Source organism: Stegastes partitus, unplaced genomic scaffold (genome assembly GCF_000690725.1).
Source record: "Stegastes partitus isolate 25-593 unplaced genomic scaffold, Stegastes_partitus-1.0.2 Scaffold145, whole genome shotgun sequence".
In the NCBI taxonomy this organism is placed as follows: Eukaryota; Metazoa; Chordata; class Actinopteri; family Pomacentridae; genus Stegastes; species Stegastes partitus.
Window position 1 is genome coordinate 462,143 of NW_007577876.1, and position 23,589 is coordinate 485,731.

At 43.8% G+C, this 23,589-nt stretch overlaps 1 protein-coding gene across 2 annotated transcripts in view; it reads left to right on the top strand.

The window, feature by feature from the left end:
* adkb (adenosine kinase b) overlaps window positions 1-23,589 on the top strand; it is a 115,597-nt gene that overhangs the window by 81,363 nt on the left and 10,645 nt on the right. For both annotated transcript variants that reach the window (XM_008279135.1, XM_008279136.1), the window contains exons 8-9: window positions 13,188-13,223; window positions 17,566-17,680. In XM_008279135.1, the coding sequence (XP_008277357.1) occupies window positions 13,188-13,223; window positions 17,566-17,680 (151 nt within the window). The remainder of the gene's footprint in view (window positions 1-13,187; window positions 13,224-17,565; window positions 17,681-23,589) is intronic.

Consider the following 23,589-nt stretch of genomic DNA (forward strand, 5'->3'; position numbering starts at 1 on the left):
GTGTGTGTGTGGGGTGGTGGGGGCTCTAATGATTTTTCCAGGACAGGCTGAAGTGGGTGTACAAGTGTATAAATGTGTGTGTCTGTGTGTTTGTGTGGATGGAAAGAGGAAAAAAAGGCAGGTGGAGGAGATACATGGGCAATATGGCGTCATTTCTTAACATCTCTCCAGATTCGTCATCTGGCTTTGTTTGTTTGATAGACTGCTTGGAAGCCTTATCTCTGTGGCGAGGCCCGTGGCTGTTTATCGCCTCCGTGACGTGTGCGCTGGGTGCTGTGGAAATACGTGCTCTCCGCTGTCAGTATGTGTGGGTGATGGCAAGTTCACTAAAGACCCCTGAGGGTATGAGGGGTGTTCTCACCAAAAAAAAAAAAAAAAAAAGGACGAGGAGAAAGAATTTCCCCTTGACAGCTCACCCACAGCGGACTCGAGATGTGCTCCTCAACGGTAGCTCGGGGAAAATATCCCGTCTCACTGCCTAAAACAAAGAGATGCGAGAGCCAGATTAGCGTATTACTGAAACAGCTTTCCTTTTAGGCTCTTCTCTCTCTCCTCCTGTCAGAGCTGTCTGCAGAGAACGGCGAAGAACATGAGACATTAACCTCTATGTGTTTATTCACAAGGCCCCACAGGCCAGCTGGGAGGATGAACACAGAACCATCTCTAAAGCCGGCGAAGCGGAACAATCACAATGTGTCATTGGAGGAAGAGACATGAAGTATTAGCTGCTGCTCTCCTTTGTGTCTTTCACAACTGAATTTTAATTGAATGTGCTATTTCTGTGATGAGTCACATGCCTTCCGTTCAGCGCCAGAGTACATTGACCTTCAGTGTGACGTACAGTCAGTGAGTTGTATGATGAGTCACAGCCACATTAGCTGCTAAATGCAAAAGCTGCCTTGTTTTTATTTTTGCTCTTTTATCTATTTCTATTTTTTCGTTGTGTGCTAGATAAGTGGTTTCCAACCCTGTGATCAGAACCCCTCGAGAGGCAAGATGGTTTCAAAATGGATCGTTTTCTGACTTTTTCTTTCTTCTACACACTCTCATGTGCAACTGGTGGCAACGAATCGCAGATAGCATCCGTGGCTCTGGAGAAAGATGATGCAGATGTTGTTCTTGTTGAGTTTCTAGAATTGTCATCAGTGGTTCTGATTGGTCAGAGTACAGTCAGCACATAGACTGTTGGTCCACCTGTAAGTGGGTCAAAGTCTGAAACTTTCTCGTGGTCAGAAGATGATATTAACCAGAGTCTTGTTTTTCATTTTGACGTCGTCCCTTGATGAGAGTCACGTTTTTTAAGTGGTCCATGTGGTGGTTTTATGTCAACACCACGACTCTTTAACTCTTTAGTGCATCGCTGACCAGTCGATGAGCATCTGATCAACACGGATTCAACCTTCTGGGGTTTCATCCATAACAAACCCATGGAACCAACACATCCTGTAAACGTTCTGTATCATTGTTCTTTAGAATCGGCGTCCAGGTCAAACATGTGGTGGACTTACTCCAGTATTTCTACCTGCCGTTGTGTAGCACAGCTTTGTGTAGAGCAGGTGTGCTCCAGTTGCAGTGAGTGATAACTTTGACTAGTTTTTAGATTTTAAGAGTTTAATGACCAGCTGGAGAACGTTTTTAAAACAGTATATAAACTGAAACGACAAACGTGCAGCAGGGGTTTAAAAAGCAGAAAATGTGTTTGACCGGCTTTTAAACACGACTCTAGAAGCAGCTTTAATGAAAATCCATTCGCTTCAAAGTTCTTCTTTTGGAAAAGTTGACCCACAATGTCTGGATCCACTCAGAATCAGCCAGTGGTCCACTTCTGGGCCTACACTGAATTACAGCATCATTTGGCAGCCTGACTGACTGGAGTCATCCACGCCACCAGCAGGAAGTCATGGACGTCTGGTTTACTGTCATGATTACATCTTAGACATACTAAAATAGTCTGACAGTTGCATAATTAGAAAAAGGCACAAAGTTATCTTTCATATAGTAATATATGTATATATATATATATGTGTGTGTATATATATATATATATGTCTATGTCTATATCTAATATAGTGTAATAGGTTTGCTGTAGCAGAAGCTGCCGTTAGCTGTTGGCTAAGTGAGGCTAAAGTGGAAAAGACGGCTTTTATTACGTATGAACTGAACTTTTCATTTGTAAGAGGAAAACTGTGTTTTTACTTCTGTTAGAAACGGATCAGAGCCAGAAAGGCTGGAAACTACTTTTCCTCAGTCACATAAAGTGTCGCTACAATTAACCCATCAGTCATTTTCTGTGCGTTTACAGGCAGAGAGTCGACTCAGTGCAGAAGAAGAATGGTCTCTCTGACATTCCTCTGTTTTTCCTGGCTGTCTGTTTGCGAGTCATGGTACTTTGGGAGCCAGCATGGCTCCACCAGAGGAGTCCGACTAACCACTGTAATTGTGCCGTGCCGAAGCCGCCTTCCACAACCCCGGGATTGAACCATGAAATATTCGAAAATGCCGGGGTTAAGAGAGGGGGGTCGCTGGCAGTGCAATGTGAAATGTGAGACCATAGAGCATCTTTAACAAGGAGGCAGATAGAAAGCCAGCCAGTCGGGCAGCCAGGGCACACGGTGGAGTCCTCTGAAGGGGAATAATTATGGATGTAAGAGGAGATATTGCGCTGGGAGCAGATCAATAGTGCCCACGTTCTGCTGGCGCTCAGGCCAGTATATTTCTGTCACAGCGGGAGAGAGTGCAGGATATTAGCTTGTTGCTGGAGGGACTCGCAGAAGTTTGAACACCAGCGGGCTTCCCAGATACCCTCACAATCCCCATGTCTGTCCTCCTCCCAAAATCACGGCTGCTTGGAGTTTGGCTGGTTGCTTTTCCCTCCATCTCCAATCCTCTTATCCGCACAGAGTTGGCGGGAGGACTGGCCTTTGTCTACGCATGATTGTATTCCCACAGTCCAGACGACAGAGTCATGTTTTCCACTGTCATTTGGAGGACTCCCCGATTCTCCTTTGCTCTGAAAATTCTGGATAAGAAACTGACAAAGACGCAATCAACAAGCATAATCTAGCCCCCCGTAATACCAAATTAATTTGTTGTTGCTTGAATAATGGCGCCTGTAGACCGCTACGTCGCTCGCTCTGCTGCTGCTTCGACTCGCACTGAAGGAAATGTTTGTTTCTCTGATCCGTCCTGGTTGTCCACTAGTTTCTTCTGGGGTTTTTTTTGCAACCTTTATCACATGTGTGTCTGTGCATACATCCTGACTGAAGGACCTCCACCCCTCCGTGCAGATCTCATCTGGCAAGCGGCCATCTTGTGCCACATCAACAGATAACACATTGAACACCGTCTCAAGTTTTCTATGGCCAATTTATTCCGGCAAGGCTCTCATGTCCCCCGTGCACACAAATGGTTTGAGTTATTTTGAAAGCTTTTTTTCCCTCCCTGGGTTTTTCATTGTCTGAGGCATGCGAGTCCCTCCAGAGCAGATCTTTGTTTCTCATTAGGAGGTAAATAGAGCAGGCCAAATGCTCACATGTTTATTATACACAGGAGGGTATGGTCACTGTTCTCAACAGTTCAGTGCAGAAAAAAGCTGTTTGCTTTCCTGACCTTTGTCTGCGGTGCCTGCAACCAAATGTCTGCTGAATTTACTGGATAATAAGCTGCGAGAAACTGATGGACTGCAAGGAAGTCGGGCCTCAACCTCATCAAAAGTTTCTGAAAACGCACTTTTCAACAAAAACAGATTTGTTGATCCAGAGTGAAAAATGATTTTATAATTACAGTGACCAGTCATAGGCTATTATTTGGAGCAAAGTTTGGACAGAACCAAACAGCTTCAGAGCCATCAAACAGCGTGAACGTATTCATACAGAACGGGAGGAAAACGAGGCGACAAACGAGCAGCGCGATGAAAGCATGAAGAGCAAAACGTGGGATTTAACGTTTCTGCTCACTGTGGTTCTGGTTCTGCATGAAGTCCTGCAGCTCAGTGGAGACGTGACTCCTCGTTACACAAACGATAAATAAACATTTTTAATTTGTGTGAACGCCGTCTCCAGTTGGGCTGAAACGTTCCTAAATGCTGGATTGGGACTTTTGGTCACAACTGACTCACTGACGGCTTCATGGTTGTGCCAAAGAGTGCAGATTTTTTTTAGTTTTTTACCGAATCTGGTTCGAGTTAACATTTAATTTTTGAGAAATGTTAAAAGAGACGTGTAGAATAAAGTGATTTTGATGAAATACCACGAGCTCAGATTTGGTTAAGTTTTCCAATGGAAGAGTAGTTCAAGGTCTGAAAGTTGAAAATCTCTTTCTTTCTGTTTTTCCAGTTTCTGGCACCGAGAAATGGTGCAATTTTGTCAGTTTTTGCTGAAAATAATCCGCCTTTCAGACCTGCCAGCGGGTTTATGGTTCAGAGGGCCAAATAGCAGTTCTCCATTACATAGTATTTGTGATCACATAAACCACAATCAGCGCTAGAAGAACCGTCCACATGGCTACAAAACAATACCAGTTCAGGCTCAGTAGGTAACCAGATCTTATCCGTGTGCTGGTGAGCTCTGATCTGATGTGATTCACTTGCTTCAGAAGCCAACAAGCAGTTTGAATTCACATCGCCTTCTTATTTCAGCGTTAAAGCAGAGAGAGGCTGAAAGGCAAAACACAACAGAACCACTAATCTCTACAGAAGTGACCAGCGCCGTTATAATTTATAAAACCTGTAAGAGTGTGTTTATGGAGGATCTAATCACTGATTAAGAAAATAAGTTCTCAAGGCCTTCAGCAGCAGTTTTATAACCAGAGGGCTTCCGGCAACTTCAACTCCAGGAATGCTAAACAGGTCCAAAAACATTATTTCTATCACCTAAATTGTAAGATAAATTGAAGTATGGACCTTGACTATGTGCCCCCAAGTGCAAGAATCAAGACTGCAGTTCCGTTGCTTTCAGTGAGAATCAGCAAACCTCTAACTGTGGAAATTCTGGTTCCTGAAAAATTCAATGGGGTGGACCTTGACCAAACAAACTTCCAGACAATCAATAAAACTTACTGCAGTAAAAGTTAAGCTTCACTTGAGAACAAACAGAGTTCTCAGTTGAGTTAGCAGCTCATATTTTCCTCACTAAGTTATGTGGGTATGTTTAGGGGCCCGGAATTCATTTTCCTGCTCGCGTTCTGGTTTTTGGAGTCAAACTTTTAAGAGAAGGGAAATCTGTTGAGTCCAGATTGTTGTAAGTGGGTGAACGGTTCAGGTGCAAACGTAAGCAGTGATTAGTTTTGTTTTAAAGGATCAATATTACACATTCGAGGTCTCTTTGTACAGAACAGATCAGCATAAATCAGGACACCAGTGATAGCAGAGTGACTTTAAACCCATGTAGCCTTCAGGTGCCGCCAAACAAACAGGATTTCAGACAAACAGCATTCACACATCTCAGAGAACGGAAACAAACAGTCAGAGGGAGAGACAAAAGAAAAGGCTGAGAATTATGGAGGACAAAGATCCAGATCCGAAACATCTGGAATACGGCACCGACAGCCAGAGAGAGAAAGTCCCAGGGCGGCTGATGATCCAGCGCCGAGAAATGTGAGCGATAGAGAAGAAATCAGCTGTAGCTCTGAGTGCAGTGAGAGTTATGAGTTAAAAGCTGCTGCATTAGCTCAGCCTGTTGAGCAAACCAGTTCATCCACTGCTTCATCCACTTCCTGGAGAGATAGCCGGTCTCTGGCAGTCTGACGTTGTGTGTTGACCCCTTGTTAGAGCCCAGAGGTGAGATGTGTGATAGAGGCCCTCGGTGCTGATAAGGCCATCAGGCTGATAACTGCCTCCCCCCAGCACAAAGCTGCTGCTGCCGCTGCCTCGGCTTCCATTAGCCCCAATAGACCGACTGAATGCCTGTCTGGTCCTCCCGCTCTATCTGAGGTTACATCCTCCGTTCTGAGCCCCTTATGCAAACCCTGCTTTGCCATGCTGAGATTGCTATCAGCCAAGATATTTATGTACTGCACATGTTTCCGATTGTTTAACCTCTGGACCTGTGCTGTAGGTGCTGCTGCCGTCCCCGTGGGCTCGCTATGAGACCTCTCTGCTGCCCTTGCAGGCAGACTGAGATGGATGGAGCGCTGCTACGCTGCTGCTAGAGGTGTGTAATGGACGGGCAGGCAGAGGCACTGCTGAAGCTGGTCACATGAAAGCTGAGGTCAAACTGGCACTTGCTTTTAAGTTTGGACAAATCTCCACAGAATTATTTTTGGTTATTTTATTTTTTGCCCTCTTATTCAGAAACCGTTTCTCTGTGCAGACACCAGCAGATGAATCGGTTCGTTTCAGCCTGTATCGCTAAATAATACAACTTCTCTCTGTTGTGTGAAGTCAAATATTTATAATAAGTTGTCAGATTAATTCCCTAAATTGTGAATGAACACGAAGCCAATTTTGTGAGTGTGGTGGTCTGAATCAATCCACGTAATCGGTGCAGCGCCTGATCACAGCTGTTTAAAGCTTCATTTATCTCCAGTCTGTTAGCAGCTTTTAGAAATGCTTCCTCTGTCTCTCTGACCTTAACTGACAAACTGGGGAACCCTCAGACCTCAGACGTGGACGTTTTGTCGTGTCTCACCACTAATTCATTTTAATATTCCAGTTTTTTATGACTTCACTCATTTGTCCTGTTTCTCTTTTAATTAGATAAAACTAATGACAGACATCCAGTGATGTGTCTGCAGTGTTATTAGCTGGAACTATTTGTTTGGTCCTAACTTAAAGTGTCTCACATTGTAATGTCATTTTCAGATGTTTTCAGAAGGACCTCGTCGGCTGTTTAAGGTAACTGATAAGGTGTTTTATTACGATGGCAGCTTATTGTGGGGCTGGGATGAGGTTTAAAGTGCTGCAGCTGCACTGCTCTGAGAACAACTGAAGTAGCTTCAGATGTAGAGAGCTGGTCCAAATCCTCCTGCAGCAGCTCCACGCCGGCACACCTCTCAGCGCAGAAGAGCCTGCTAAACAAAATGCAATGCGACACCACACAAATATGGTGGGGAAATATTCCCTGTTCTGGAGCCGTCGAACACATTCACTCGTAATGTGGACAGTCCGAATCCACTCCAGTAAAAAGTGAATTACAGTCAGATCAGCAGGTTGTTCGTGGACACAACCAGGACAGGGAGCAGGTCGGAGGGACGTCGCAGTTTGCAGCAGTGCATTAAATAATGAGCAGAGCCTGAGGGGAGCGGAGGGATTTGACAGAAGTTGGAAATTAATAGCATTTTATGCACTACAGAAGGAAATGCAAATGTAAATGTTCTCTCACAGCAGAGCAACATCTGGCTCACAGTGGACTCAGTTTCATAAAGTAGACGGGAAAAGTTATTTCTTAAAGATGGCTGTTGTTAACAGGTGTTTAGTTTTTTTCTCTTTTGCGCATATTTTCTTTAAGACGTCGGAGAAACAGCGATAAGAAAACAGTGTGAAGTCGTACGTTTGGGAGGCTGACTGAACCGGCTGTAAATCTGCCACTAACACAAAAACTTAGTTCAGGATTAAACCGGTGCGATCGTGTAAGAAAATAACTAGGTGGAGATGAAACATGCCACTTAATGGCTCAGTAAAACCCAAAGTGAAATACCATCAGCTGTTGCTGAGTAAATTCCCAGAGGCAGTAAAAGCGACTGCTGCCTCTCTGGAGTGTGTTGTTGCTGTGTGTGTTTACCCTCATGTTTGTGGCATGTCATGCTTGAGCAGGATTGCTGCATTCTCCTGGGAGCTCCAGGAGGGCTCGGTGCAGGTGATTTATTCCTCCTAATCTGTCCTGCACAGTAGCAGGCGGCCGCCTTCCTTCCACCCAGCGTGAGTGAGGTGCTATCAGCTTGCATGATCATATTAATAATCACCTGCGGTTGTTATCAGCCCACATATCTTTGAGGTGGCAGCTTCCTGTTCGGCAGCACCTGGACTCGTGCTGATTCTGACGTGGCGACATCCAGGCGGAGTCGTGCTCGTGACCCTGAGGCCACGTCAAGGGCGCTGACGAACCCCTCCGATGCCGTCGTCTTGATTAGTTATTCGCTCTCCGCCCACCACCCTGTAATGTATGCTGTAGTAATCTGGCTGGAAACACTTGAGTTGAACGCCAGATGTTGTTTTTACTGGGCATTTATGAAAGCTGTCTGACTCGCCTCAGTGGTGTCTCACGCTTACATGCAGGGAATGAGGAAAACATGTCATTTGCCATTGTTATATATATATATCTGTAAGTAGTGATAATTGGCTGAATTATGTGATATGCCATGACCCAGACATGCTCAGTTTACTTTCAAAGGTCTCTACAGTAAGTGATTTGTCATTTCCAACTGCTCTCTTTTAGTTTGCACAGTTTCAACAACAGCAGAAATCAGTTCCCCCCGAAACACTTCTTTAAAACTCAGACGTCTTTGAAATGAGCTGTTATTGAAATGCCCAGAAAGGAAGAAGAAAACAGGGGTGTTGTCGTAAATAACTTGTCAGGGCTATACCCTCCTCAGTATCGTGGCCCCTCCGCAAAATGTCAAATACAATTCAATTTCTGCCTCTGCATCAGCTTGGGCTAACACGGTCAAGCAAATGCTTATTTTCTGAATGGCCTGGGGGAGTTACGCTTTTCAGCTTATCAACTTTTATTAACCTTAGCACTGAGGTTTGCTCTTTGATTTAGATTCTTTGGGAAACACTGAAATTGGATTTTTTTTTTCTGCCTCTCTCCTGCTGTGACATATGCTCAACAACTTGTTACACAGAGGACAGAAAAAAGAAAAAAACTAAATGCTTGCTTTGGTTTGTTACTGAGAATATTTTATCCTGAAAGCCGCTATAGAACTATGATTTATCAGCTCTTTCTTTGGCTTCCTTTGGTGCGTTCAGCGGCGCTTTAAGAGCAAACATGCAGTTTTCTCAGGATGATCGCGGCGTTCCTTGATCTGAGCAACATGGAGCGTTTCACCAGCAGGATTGTTGTTTTATTATTATGTCAGTTATGTTACGTTTATTAGTTTCAAATATTTCAAGCATATAATGTCATTATGCTAAAATATGACATGCTGGACTGCTTGTTTCTCCTTGGTAGCGGTGAAACCACAGAAAACGGCTGCCTGGCGCTGCGGTTCCTTCAGCTGTGGGGGGCTTCACAAGTTATTATGGTCCTCTAACCCTGAACTTTATTTTCTAAGTTTACTCTCATTGTGCTGCTTCTGGCCAACACAGGCTCCTGTTTTTAGTGAAAGAACAGAAAAAGAAAACCCGGCTGCACCCTGCTTCCTCAGCACAAAGCCATGCATTCAGTGTCTCAGAATAATGGCGCATCTAGCAGCTAAACAGTGGGTGGAGACCAAACACGGAGCTAAAAGCAGAGTAAACATGTTTTTCTATTTGGTAGGATGCAGATGTTGCTGCATGTGTTTGATGTTTACTGGGAGCCTTGTTTGCTAAAAAAATATGTGTGTAGTGTTGTGTTTGTAGCTTGTTTACTGCCCCCTAGAGGCCAGAAAACATCAGTTATTCTATCCCGTACATTAAAGATAATATACAGCACAGTGTTCCTGCTAAGACTGTGTCTAAACCTGGCCTACCAGGCTCCTGTCACTTATCGTGTCAAGGAAAACAAAGTGTGCAGCTCTGAAAACTGCCCTTTGCATGAAGTGTGTATTTCCTCTTTCATTTTGCTTGGCAAGAAATTGTAGACACCCGCCCCCCTGACTGGGCTCTGGATTATTAGCTTAAGCTCTCTAAAAATATCCCTTTGACTGTTTAAGCCTCTGACAGCAGCAACATCTCACACATTCTGATAGCTTTATACTAACTATGGCTGCACAGGGCTCATGCACTCAGCCCGCCTTGTTATCTTTTACCTTGTTTGCCCGAAGAGGAGAAGGAGGAGAACTTACAGGCCCTGAAATCCGCAGCAGTCCTCTCTCTTTTGGAATCAGACTCGGAGCAGATCATCAAAGGCGAGCATGCAATCACAGCAATCTCCGAACAAACGAGATGCTTCTTTGAGCACAAGAGGATTTTGCCCAGATGTCACTCGAAGCACTTGTCATTGTTGCAGCAGCTGTAGAAGCACATGGGCCGTCATCAGAAAACCGTCTCCCACAGCATACCGGCACAGCACACGTCAAACGTGAAACATACACAGCGTGAAACATACGATTTCTGAAAATTAACGATGTAAACCCTTTAAGCAATAGTGACTTTAATTGCCTATCGTTTCAGTGTTATTGGCTCGCATGTGTAGTCGCAGTAATTGCATATTTACCGCCGCACAGTATTTATCGTAGCAGCATATTTGGTTTAGCCGAGCTTATAGTACAAAATATTTTTGATGCTGGCATTCAGAACAACTCACAGAAATTAATAAATTCCTGAAAGGGATTACACTGTACACATGTGGCTCATAGACACTGCTTTAATTATCTTTTCTTCTTGACACCCACACTCTGTTGAAAGGCTTTTCTCACTAATATTATAGCTCCTAACTAGAGAGAGACGGAGGCTGAGGTAGAGCCGTGTGCCGCTCGGCGTTGCTTCAGCCTTCATTCATGTGTCTCTGTTAAACGCTTTGATATGAAATATCACTGTTTTGACAAGACGTTTTCCGAGCTGCTCGTGTCCCTGCGAGATGCCTCGTGCTCGTCGGTGATGGAGCGTTTCTGAGCAGTAAAGTCAATATGTAGTTGTAAATAAAGGAAAACAAATGTGAGCCCTAAGCCCTCCATGGATGGAGAAGACAGAGGGGGTGAGAGGCGAACACGACTCTATCTTCGCTGATTATAAAACTGCTTGTTGACTGCGCCGGCTAATTGTCTGGCCGGTGTGTGTGGGTGGGTGTGCGGGTGGGGCGGGGTGATGAATTGACATATTGCTGCTGCTGTGATGTTGATCCAAGGCAGAGAGCCATGAGGCTTCCCTCCAGGGACCAGTAACCTTATTGTTTCATGTCATCTCCTCCCCTTCTGTTTGAGGACCAGGTTGTCAACCTCTCCCCAAGGTCACGCAAACACCAGCCCTCCTCCTGCACATAATTGGATTATTTAGAATCATAGCATCAACTTATTGCCCCGTCTGGGGGCAGAAGTGAATTTAGTGCACGAGGTTGTCTGTTGCAATCTGTGACATCGTTCTGAGCTGACAAGCAACAGCTTCTGTCATCAGCTAAAGGATCATGCCATGGCCTATTTATTACCAATCGCATGTTGGACGTCAGGGCTAGCACACGGCTAGCACACAGCTAGCACACGGTTAGCACACGGCGAGCACACGGCGAGCGCTGTGAGCATCGCTGCTGAAAATTCAGGCCTTTGTTTTGGTATCTGTATATTTTCCGACCACTCCAGGCGTCGGTTAGCATCCACTGTTCTCTGTTCGTCTCTCACAAAATAAAAGGACAAATCACAGCCTGAACATTTCTACAAATACATCCAGTGATTTTCCTTTTTATGGGCTTTTCTTGTCACCAACTGATTTTTTATTACTTTATGTATTAAATGAAAGTGCAGTCCTACATGCCCTTAACTACAGACATGTTTTGGTGGTAATTTTCCAGTCACTTTGTATAGTTTTATATTTTCCATTCTTTCAGGCGTGAAGGAGAATTAATAAACTTCACTGCGTTGTCAGAACAATGAATTATTTTACTGTTGCATAGAGCTTCAGTTTAATGGAGACGTATTTTAAAATAAAAGAAAATGTTATTTTTGTTTCATAAAGTAGACGCGATCAGAATCAAAACAACCGATTATTGGATCTGATATTCAGATATTTTTCTGTATCGTTGGTTGAGTTCATCTTTAACAGACTTCTGATGAAATAAGTTTATTTTTTCTGCCTTTTTTTTTTACCTCTCTGTGATCCTCACAGCACCATCTGATTGGTTCCTCCTCTCAGGTAGTCGTCCACCACCAACCAAGTGTAAATGTTGGAAAGTTTAGTTTTAATTAACTACATGTAAAGCATCAATAAATAAATAAAGGTCTTTCAATAAAGTTTTCTATTAGCGTTTGTGTGATTGGAAAATGTTGAGACCAGTCGGATCTAAACGCTGGTCTCCTTGGTTACCAATAATCGGCATCCACCCAACATAATCCTGACCAGTCAACCCTTAGAGCCCAGACTTTGTGCTGCCAACACGACTCAAACTTCTCGGCCAGTGAACACGGGACCTCCGGCCATGTCTTGTGCTGGGATGTTTGCAGTAGATCTTTGGGGTTCTGTGGGTTTCAGGCTCCATGGATCCGGCTCGTTCCCGCCCATCCTGTGGATGCTCGGTCCGGTGGGGACCCGGTTGTTCCTCAGTCTGTTCCTAAGCAGTTTGTGATGGTTTTTGAGGGAAGCTGCCACCATGCCAGGGTTTCCTGAGATGATGGATGTTCTTCACGTTGCTGATGTGTGAACGGTTCTCCTGTCTGCTCTGGTGACGTCCAGCTTAGAAACACAACCCAACCAAGTTTCAGGAGTCTGCTGATAAACTTTTTGCATGTCTTTTTGTTATTGTGTGAAAACCAGGGTATGAATGGAATAAAAGTACAAACAAATATCAGTAAATATGCAGCATGAATTTGAATGAAACCCTCAAGAGGGCTCGCCATATCACACCATATGGTAATGAACGGAAAACAATTCCTGCCTGACACGATTGAAAAATATTTATCTCCCAAAAAAAATAGTGCAGCACAAATATTTGGAAAAGTTCAGCATCGGTGTAAAGTTTGTACGATTTACGAGATCCTGTATAAGTTGCATAAACAGTGGTGTGGGTGTGTGAAGTGCACCTGTTCTGGGCTAAAGCAACACGCTTTATGGCAGCCGCTGAATGCCTGCAGTGTTGGGGATTCCCACATACCAGCACACATTGGTGGTTTCAGTGGTGGTTTCAAGGCTGGAGGCTGACGTGGTGTTATCTCATGCTGCTGTGGTAAGATGAGATGATGTCGGGCAATAGTTTAAATGGGTGGGCTGCATGCCTATTAAATCAGGGCTTGGCAGAGCGACGCGAACTCAGGTTACCGATTCTCAAGTGACACGGCCGCACATGTGAGGAGAGGCGAGATGTCTTTACCTCACGTCTGGAGTGTGACATTGTGCTCTGTTTGTGACTCTGTAATTAACTGCTCATTTGTGTGTGTGTGTGTGTGTGTTTTATCTCTTCTAGGAGGCGGCCACATTTGCCAAAGAACTGGGCTTTGAGGTGAGTTGACCAGCAATTGCACACTAAAAAGATCCTAAAGGTTTATTTTTGCTGATAATGAAGTTCTTTTTGGACAGTGATTGATGTGCTATTATACTCTCCAGGCCTTGCAGCAGTTGCTATGGAAACCTGGCAGTCGTCATGGTTTCTTTGTTCAGCCAGCTCTCTGTTATGACGCACTCTGCTAGGTCTGCACCCAACATCGCCTACAGATGTTATTTATTGAATTTTGAAAAGCCTCTTGGGAAGCTGAGAAGTTGGGCATGGTTTCAAGCCTTTCTCTGCAGGCTTGGGGCTCATCAGGTTGCCTGGTTAAAAAGCCTCCTCATTATCTTCATTGCACTCAGGGATGATACTGTATGTCTCCTCTGCGCTGCTATAGCATTACAGCACACTGAAACACACTGTAGTCTTTTAATAACCAAATTACAGCCACCTGTGGTTTTAGATTATGGAAATGAAGATTACAGTGCTTGTTACCTCCACAGAATGTACACTGTGTGTTTTCAAGTGGGGCTGCCTCTTAAGTGTGAAATGAATGTTCCCTTAGTCTATTTTCTTTCCTCGTATTTTGCATATTTCTTGCATTGCTATTTAAATGCAAAATCAAAAAACACAAATAGCCGGCGTGCGAGTTTTTTCACATGGGCTCAGGTATTTTAAGTGCCTTCTCTCTTTCAGAGGTAGCGCTGCCTTGAATATGGCTCTGCTCTGTGTGAATAATTGTCATCCAGAATCACTAACGGTGTGATCAACGTGACTAGAATAGAAATGCAATCCTGATGGCAGTGACAGGTTTAAGAGAGGAGAAGGGATGAAGGCGAGAGCGTCGGGGGGAGATGTAGGGGGCTGAGTGGTAATGGACGGGCCTCACATGGAAGAAAAAACACAAAGGGCAAAGTGAAGACTCTCCTAGTAGTTACAATTCTTTGACATTTTCCATGTCAACCTGATTTGGCAGAACACTCTGCGAAATTGCATTGGATGAATGTGATTTCTCAGATAACATCAGTGCTGTGTACTGTACTCGCTGCATTTCTAGATGCTTGTAGTTCAAAGATGTTTTCTTCACAGTTGTCTTTTTTTCTCTCTCTTGTCACTTTCTGATGACAATTTTACTTTCCTTGAACAAGCTGGCCGCCGCACTTCACATATACACTTAAAAAATCTTTAAAAATATGCAGCAGCATTGAGAATTTTGATTAAACTGGGAGATAGCATGCGTTCCTGTCTGGTGGTAATGGAGGGAAATGGCTGCATACACAATGCATTTATGAGTACATGCTGGTTGAGCAATCTGAACACAGGAGCAGTTTCTGAGCATTTTTATTTATGTTTTTGGCTTCTGTTGCATTTTTTACTCACTGTTGGCTCTTTTATTTCCCTCTATGGGAGCAGAGCAGCACGGCTGGAGGCAGACAGAAGTCAAACATGTCTGATTTGTAGTATGACACAGTTATAATGACATTAATTATGTTAAATAAAATCATAAGTTTAATGTCTTTGATTAACGATTTTACAGAAAATGAAACAACTGGAATCAACATGTAGGTTTTTCAGACAGACGTGAGGACATGCTGCCGACAGACTGGAGATATTTCACTGTTTATATTTCTGATCTGTTTCCAGTTCAACCCAGAAGCTCTTCAGGTTTTTGCTGCCTGACTGTTGGTTATTAATGAAAGCTTTATTTTATTGTTGTTGTTTTTAAGGAATTCGTTTACGAGGAACTCTTTATTCTTGGTGCATTTTTAAACCAGTCGTGTAGTTCTATGGATGAAACAACACGACTCGAGTTTTGCAACAGAACAAATGAGTAATTTATGGAACTGTTGAAAAGTTAAAGATCCAACAATTCTTTGTGATTTTACAGTTTCTGGCTTTGATCAATAATTGAAAATGCCAATTCTTCTTCTGATTTATTTTTTTAAAGGCAGCGTTCCCTTTAAACCCACCGACATGTTCAGGGTCTCATACTGTGAATAAATAGATTTTATATTACTGCTGTAATGTGTCAGAATCCTGCACAGTAATCAGATTCATTAATTACGAAGCTGCAACAAGTATTTAAGGAGAGATTCATCGCACAAGATCCAGTTGCTTGAATTATTCAGGGGCTTTCAGTCAAACCTCATGGCCTTCATCAGCAGAGGGCTTTCACACAGCTCTGTGGAGGTGGTCTCTGGTGTCATACACAAGCACCTGTCATGTCAGCTGAGGATGCTCCGTACTCTAAGTAACTTCCTTTTGCTCCAAATCAGATTGATAAATAATTCACTGATGGTTCATTAAAGGCGGTGAAGTCCTGGTAAGCAGCACATGAGGCAGGATGAGAACTGGCATTTGTTCAAACCAGATTAACTCTTTTTGGCAGCATATCTGTATTCAAGCACTGACGTCTATCCTACTTATTTATTGTAATTTAATCGTTTTCTCTCAGACTGACTCTGAGAATGAACATATAGTTTTAAATACTCGTTTCAACAAACGTCCAAGAAAACATCAGAAGTACTAATTGGTGCCGAAGCCCAGCGAACACAAGAGTGTCTGTGTGCATTTAGATTCTGTGAAGGCCACTGAGGTTAATTTAAGTTCAGTAAAAGTCCAGTTAATTGACCAGTGTGGCCCTTTTGAGGGAAACCGTAATTGCATGTGGTCAGGATCTGACCCGGAGCGCTGAAGATGTGCTTCTAATGTGCTCTGAAACAGCCATCACCACGTCCTGACTGACAGCACAGCGTCTTTAGGATAAATACAACAATCAAGGCCCGTCCTCTCCAAGAGAGCAATCACCAGATCTGAACACAGTCGCCTGTTTGTGATCCGTTTCCTTTAAATGCTCAAAGAAGCGCCTGCATCACAGCTCTAATTGAATCTCTCTCTTGCAGTGTTTCTCAAGCAGCCGGCAGTGGAGACGATCAGTTTCTCACTGGCTTCAGCACACAAGCGCGATTTAACACCCTTGTAAAGCTTTCATATTACACGCTTTGTTGATTCATGTCTGATCAATTGCCTCACAATCGTAAATATTGCCATTTGTCAGCAGTAAAACCAAATTGACCGTATCATTTGTCAATTCATTTGTCTTGCACTCACGCTCAACGTTATTTTTCTGCATCGTTTTGCCCCAGGAAGTTGTCAGGTAAGTGTTTCTGCCAGGAGTGGAAAAAAAAAACTAAAGAAACCAGGAGGAAGTTGTCTGTCAGTGTGTGTTTACGAGTGTTTGTGTGTGTGTGTGCCCTGCTCTACAGCCGTGATGCTTACCCTACCACCTCTGGCCCTCAGAGCCTTTTAGCTCCTAAACCTGAGTAGAGCGCCATTTTTATGTCAGCGAACATAAAACCTAAGGGTGACAATGTGCTGAAGCCTTGTGTGGTTTTTGCATTCAGTGTCTGGAGGAGTGCTTGTGGTTACATCCAGTCACAGTGACAAATTGCTCCCTTTTTTTTTTTTCGCCATCGCCTGCTAACAGCCTCTGTATTAACCTCACCATTAGCACTTACTTAGAGTGTTACACCCATTTTTCCTCGGCCCTGGGTCTCCGCGGACCTCTCAGGGCTGATTAAAGGACGTTTGGGAAGCATTTAGAGGTGTAAAAGCTCATTGGTTTGAGTGAGCCAGTGAGGCTGGTGGTGGTGGGCTGCAGCCTATCTCTCTGATTACTCCCATAATCACAGTATTTGCTCACCCTGAAGGTGCTCAAGTGTTAGCTTTGATACAGATGCTAGAGGCGTCTGCGATCCCTAATGCTAGCTCCTCAGTGTGCTGTATTACCGAGAAGCAGTCCACCCCACTGCGAGACGGGCGATAAAGACATTCTACCTGCTCATAGTACATCATGATGAGTTAATAATAAAGTAGCACTGACAGGTGTGGGTTTTTTTATCCCTCTCATGATCAAAGGCAAGCACTCCGGAGAGTTCTGTCGTCTCCAGGCGAGAATATCCATTCTGTGCAGATGCTGAGCAGAGATGGCCTGTTTCAGGAAGAGAATGATACAGTACACGCACCACCTATCCCTTCAGCGCGCAAAGCTAGCTTTATCTGACAACGGCGTATCTTCACACGCTTATTTTCATCTCACTTAGGGAATATGACATTCTAATATTTTGCAGCTTTCCTGTAACTGCATGGAAGCATCATCGAGCGCTCCTATTGATCTACTTGGAAGCGGTTTCATGGCCCATCTGGTTTCATTATCATTTGATCTGTCTGCCAGGATTGGAAAAGTCTGACCTCTCTCACTCACACGTGTGATCTTTGATTAACTCCTCAGAAATTGCTCTTCATGTTGCATTCATTCAGCTTAACGTATTCGCCCCGTGATCCGCTGTTTTCACAGACCGATGACATCGCAGAGATAGCGAGGAGGACCCAAAACCTGCCCAAGGAGAACACAAAGAGGCAGCGAGTGGTGGTCTTCACCCAGGGCAAGGACGACACCGTGGCCACAGTCGGTAGGCCTTTCTCTGCGTTGGCTTTTTGTCTGCTTATCTACACACACTTCCCACTCGGAGCCATCCCAACTCTGGCCCCTCTTGGACATTTTTACCCTTCACTTAAACCTCATATCTCAAAAGTGCAGAACACAGCCTTAAATAGATGCTAGATCGCTGACTGAAGAGAGCAGAATGCTATCAGTAATTTCTTTGAAGTTAAGCTCCAATATTGACACCAGATGTAAAAAAAAAAGAATGCTTGCACTACATTCTGTCATTTCAGAGCATAAAAGAAGTGTGGGGGATGCAGAGAGCAGGCATTGATTTGTGAAGTACTTCTAACTTTGTCTTGGACAGACTCCAGGCCAGTCCTCAGCAATTTTTAATGCTTCAACTCTTACATCCTGCCCTCTTTCTTTTCCTTTTTTTCTTTGCAAAACGCTGGCAGAGTGACCTTGGGGAGAGGTTGACAGAGCTGGCCCTCAAATCAATCCAATTTCCTTTGATACAGGGCATATTTTTTAGTGTGACATTAAAAGGCAGTGTCATCATAACTGAGCAGGGGTTGCAGGTTTAAGCAGTGTGAGCAGAGACGATAGTTTCCGATTACTGCTGGGAGCCTTTGCCTTTGTTTGGAGCCACGGGGTGTCTCTCCTCATTGCCCTTGCAGTTCAGTTCAGACTAGTCGTGCATGGGGAGAGATGGCCTCAGGTAAAGACTCCAACATATCACTCATCACCGGGGACTGCAGAGAAGCAGCGCTACAGCAGGACTGGTAGCACTGCAGGACTCGGTCTTCACATGTGTCCGGTGTCCTCGGCTTCATGCTGCTGGCATCAGTATTTATGAGCCGACTGTGGCGACGGCGTGTCAGCCATCAGGACGTAGTTATCTGTTCCTGTACTTTCTTTCTTTGCTTTATTTTAATTGTCATTTTGAGCAGCACTGACTGAGTGTTTTAAAGGTTAAAGCAGCATCTGTCTAAAACAACAGATAATGAACTGTGTTTAGTACAGAAAGGCACACGTATGGGGATTAGCTCACAGGAATAAAACCCGACAGATATATCGATGAGCCGATAGCGGTGGTCGATATCGGCCTGTCGTAGATAAATCAACAGAAATTCATTTATTCTTTTATTATCTTCTCTTATTATCTTTGGGTGTTTTCTGCTCCTGTCACAGTTTTTTTCCACAATATTTTTAAAGCTGTAAATTCTAAAAAACTAAAATTTCTTTGATTGCTTATTTTGTAAAAATTAAAAACAAAATTGGACTGAACAGGTACAACAGTTTTCCAGGTGTTACCTGTAGTGTAGAAAGACTTTCACCTTCTGTCTTTACATACTTTTTACTTACTACTAAATCAGATTAGAATAAATACATTTTAAAAAATCTGTATTTACTGATTAACTAATGCCGCTGTGATATTTTCCTTTTAGTAAATTATATCCCACTGGTGATAGCGGTATGTTCACCTAAATGCAACGTTACGTTTAATAAAGCATTTATTCGCTCTCAGTTCACTCCTGTGAGGTCAACATGGACCAGCGTTGTCGTTACCTGAAGGCCGGACACACACACAAGTTGTGGGAACATGCAGGAAGAAATGCGAGCAGCGTTTCTCAGCACAACGCTGCTGCTGCTCAGACTCACAGCTCAATGGAAACATCAGACAGAAGCCTTGTCTTTAGTCTGCCTCCGTATAAGGGCTTATCAATAAATGATGAAAACTGACAATGAGCAGAAGTTTAATTCCAACTTTCTGGGTCCTTTACTGTCCACATGCTAATAGCATCAGAGCTCTTCTCCACGCTGTGGCTTTATGAGCAGACTGTACTGACTGAACTCAGGTGTGTGAAGCTTCTCAACGTCACACTAAAAGTCTTCAAGCTTCAGAGACGTGCTCGACATTATTTATGTATCCGTCGTACTTCATAAATAACAGCGTGCTGATGCTAGTTACACCATCAACACGATTCCACTTCAAGTCAATGAATTACGACGCTGAGCTACCAGCCGGCCTTAATTAATGGCATATATTTTAATTGATCAAGTGAGTAGAAGGAGAGTTCCACGAAGCAGATTTCCTTTCTTGAGAATTTGAAAAGAAATCTTTAAAGAGGAGCCCGACAGTTATAAAGAACAGGAATCCATCCATTGTGCAGGAGGTGATGGATAATTCCCGCCTGCTCCTCTCATTGCTCCTGCATGGAGACGCCGCCGCCGCCGCCGCCGCCGTGCGCTGCTGCTGTGAACTTTATATAAAATACATGATGAATGCTGGCTGGATGAAAGACAATGTGTTTCAGATGTCAGCTACAAAGGCAAACATGATAAATGTCATTGACTGTGCTATCATTGCAGCGGAGCAGTTACAGTAGTAGGTGCAGTAGGATCAGGGTGTGTGTGTGTGTGAGTGTGTGTGTGTGTGTGTGTGTGTGTGTGTGTGTGTGTGTGTGTGTGTACATCGCTATTCATGCCAGCCAAATAAATGTCAATGTAAAAAGAGAATTAAAGATTTTCATTTCCCAGAGGCGGCGCTCTAATAAACTTGATCTCTCATTTTGTTTGCAATTTGTCCTCCTGTCAGGATTTGATCATTTGCCAGCCTCTGCATGTCATGTTAAACCATTTTATAGTGATTAAGGACGGGAGAATGCCTTCCCCCGTGGTATCATTCTCCAAAAAGAGATGTCAATTTGTTATTGTTCTTTTTTTTCCCCCTGCCCTTCATTTGGAGCCTTTCATCACACCAGCGCTTCAAACGTGCCTTTTAAGAGCCGGAGCAGGAGCGGCCCTTTATTTAGCTGCCACTGACACTGCTGAACTACACCGGGCTTTTGCTTATACACCCATTACAGCAGTAATTAAGATCATTGTGCCCTGAACCTTAACGGTGAGGAGATCTAATAAACGATCATTCAGCAGGGGTTGCCGCTCTAATCGCTGATAAGGACTTGATAAAGCCTGACTCGGCTCCTCTGCGGGTTTTGGAGCCCTTCAGGGCGCCAGGCACCACATTTTAACTCTGAACACATCCTGATCTATACATGTTAATGGCATGAGGTAGAGGAAGACAGGAGCCCTGCTTCCTTTTGTCTTTATTGTGGTTACAGCGAGCCGATCAGTCGTCTCCACTAAAGGTGAATGAAACACTGCAGAATTATTTAAAGCTCTGCTCGAACAAATCTGCTCAAAAAGCAGAATGTTTATGTTTCATACTTCATTATGGACAAAATCAATTAACAGCCGGCGCTGTGAGAAAGACCTCCGCTTTTTACTTGGCATCTCAAGTTGAAGTGTTTTCTTTCATGACTCCTTGAAAGGATACGGGTTGGCGATGATCTTTTGCCTGTGGTTACAGTAATTACAGGCATATGTCCTTTTTTTTTATAACTCAATTGTGAACAAAGATTCTGGTTATGATAGGGAAACAGATTGAATGTCAACTTGCTTCTAACCTGTCACGTTTGCCAAGAAAGCGGTAACGTTGTTTTCCTCTCCGAGGCTCAGATTTTGGCTGAAGCGCAGCAGGAACGCTTCCAGCAGAAGTATTCTCAGGGAAGTTTCTCACATAAAGATGTTGTTCTTAAACTCTGCCGAGCGCTTCAGCTCATGAGTTAAAGCTTCATGTTTACGTGTGATTGCCAGTCGCTCCGTAGCTCAGCGTGTAAACTGACGTATGAATTGTTTGAACAGTGTGAATGACAACAGGATCAGAGCTACCGTCCCTCTGAGGTCAGCGGTTAAACCCCGAAAGCTCGTCTGTGAGCATCAGAGTTACATGTTTACATGAAAACAGTCCTTCCAGCTGTTAAATGACTCAGATCTTCGCCGTTGTTTCTTCAGGTATGCGTATGAAGCTCCTGCCCTCCTTTGCATCCCTCCACCCACTTGGCTGCAGCCTCAGCACACCAGCTCACCTGCAGCTCGATGTGCTCGATGCTACATGTAGCGTTGTCTCCAACAGGAGTCACGTCTCAGTGGAGTAATTATGCTTTGTTTTGTTTTCGTTTGCTGTTTGCTTTCAGTTTCCTCTCAGTCCTCCTCGTTAGCCATGTGGTTGGTTTAACACAATGTCCTGCTTTTATTTTCAGAAAGATGAGCATGTGTTAGACACTTGGTTAAATTAGGCACCAAAATGACTTGATTAGGTTCAGGAAACAATCATGGGTTTGGTTAAAACATGACCTTTTTACTGCACATTTGAAGCTTGTCCTCCATGTTCTACCACCTCGTATGTGATTGGTTGGCTGCCATGTCACATGATGTGCATGAGAGTTTAGTTGCATAGAAACACACTTTGTGCAGATGGAGTTGGCAGCACAATGGCAGGTTGTAATATTGGAGGAATTCAGCCGAAGAAGAAGAAGAAGAAGAACAGCACAGAAAGCTGCACGTTCATGGGATTGATCGTTAGCTTGTTAAATCCTGGATGGTGAATCTGTGTTTTTGAGGCTGTGATCAGCACGCTGCAGCTTCAGGGTAGCGCCGTGGCGTTGGCTGCTTATTTAGCTCACGATGTACGACAAATAAGACCGTACAGACGTGTTAACGCGGTAACAGAGGGGGTCTTTAACTTTAATAACCCACCAAACACTTGATCTACCTGCTGTTTGACTACAAAGTACAGCTAGTAACAGCTCCAGAGTCAGAACGTGGCGATACGCCGACTTCCTCCCATCATCAGGTCGTCTTACGGCTGTGTGCCGTCACTTATTGTACAGGAGGGCATTTCCTCAGTCACTGTTGTGCTGCGAGTTGTCATTGTTCAAGAGAACATCCAATAATAAAGGACTTAATTGATACTTATTTCAAAGAGACGCCTGTTGAAAGAATTTCTTAAGTTTAATCACCACCATTCAAGAGTTGTAATGAGGGAATTATGAAGAGTGAATTAACAAAAGCACACAATTATAGCTTACTGGAAGGAAGTATTTGAATTCCTTTGAGTTTTTTTTCTTCCTCTGTGGTGCAGGTTACCTGTCAAAGCACAGCCATACTACACTCCCACGTATTCACCACCAATCTGCTGCTTCACTCACTTTGTCAGAGCGAATTCTAAGAACAGGAATATGTTAGTGTTTAAAAATAAGTGCGGCAGAGTTTTTATTGATTGAAAATAATGTTGCCGATCTCATTACAGTGAAATGTGAAAGGAGTTCAGCAGAGTGATGTCTCCGCATGTTGTTCACGCCAGAAACAACAGAGTCAGAGTGCTTTGGCAGCAGCTTCTTTTTATTATTTATTGCCATTTCCATGACAGGTTTTTGCCAGTGAGATCTTTGTTTCAGACGAGCGGGGAATTGTTGGGCTGTAACTTGAGTTAACATGTCAGTCAGATTTAATAATTTGCATCAGTGGGGTTATGTGAACTTTCCCCGAGCAGAATACAAACTTTGGCCACGAATAAAGAGAAATATTGGATGTCTAATGTGCCATGAAACAGCTCAGAAACTTCTGCAAATGCCATCAACAACAGTGTGCTGCCCGCAGCGCGCCCATCAGCCAGACGTGGACGAGGTGCCGCTTAGGTGCTGAAACTGAAATTCACAAGGTCGTGTCAACATGTTTTACAAATTATTCAGAGGTTTTTTTCACAAAATGTCATTTGTCATATTAGCAAAGGGCCAACCTATCGAGGTAAAAGCCCGCAAAGTTAAAGGTTTTCCACTTAGCAGCCTCCACCAGATCTGATGGTTCTGGTTCTGAGGTTTGTGGCCAAAATGAGTCCATTTGACTTTTCACAGAAATAACACGAGGATGTGTTCAGACTGTACGGCCCTGTGAGGCAAGTTTGTCAATTTGGGATGTAAAAATCAAACTGACTACGACAACGCTGAGGCCCGGTCCGTGTGTTAGAACCGAGCTGTTTGTCTGCGTTCTGGCCTTTTGTTGAGATGCAAACGCAGTTTAAGTAAATTC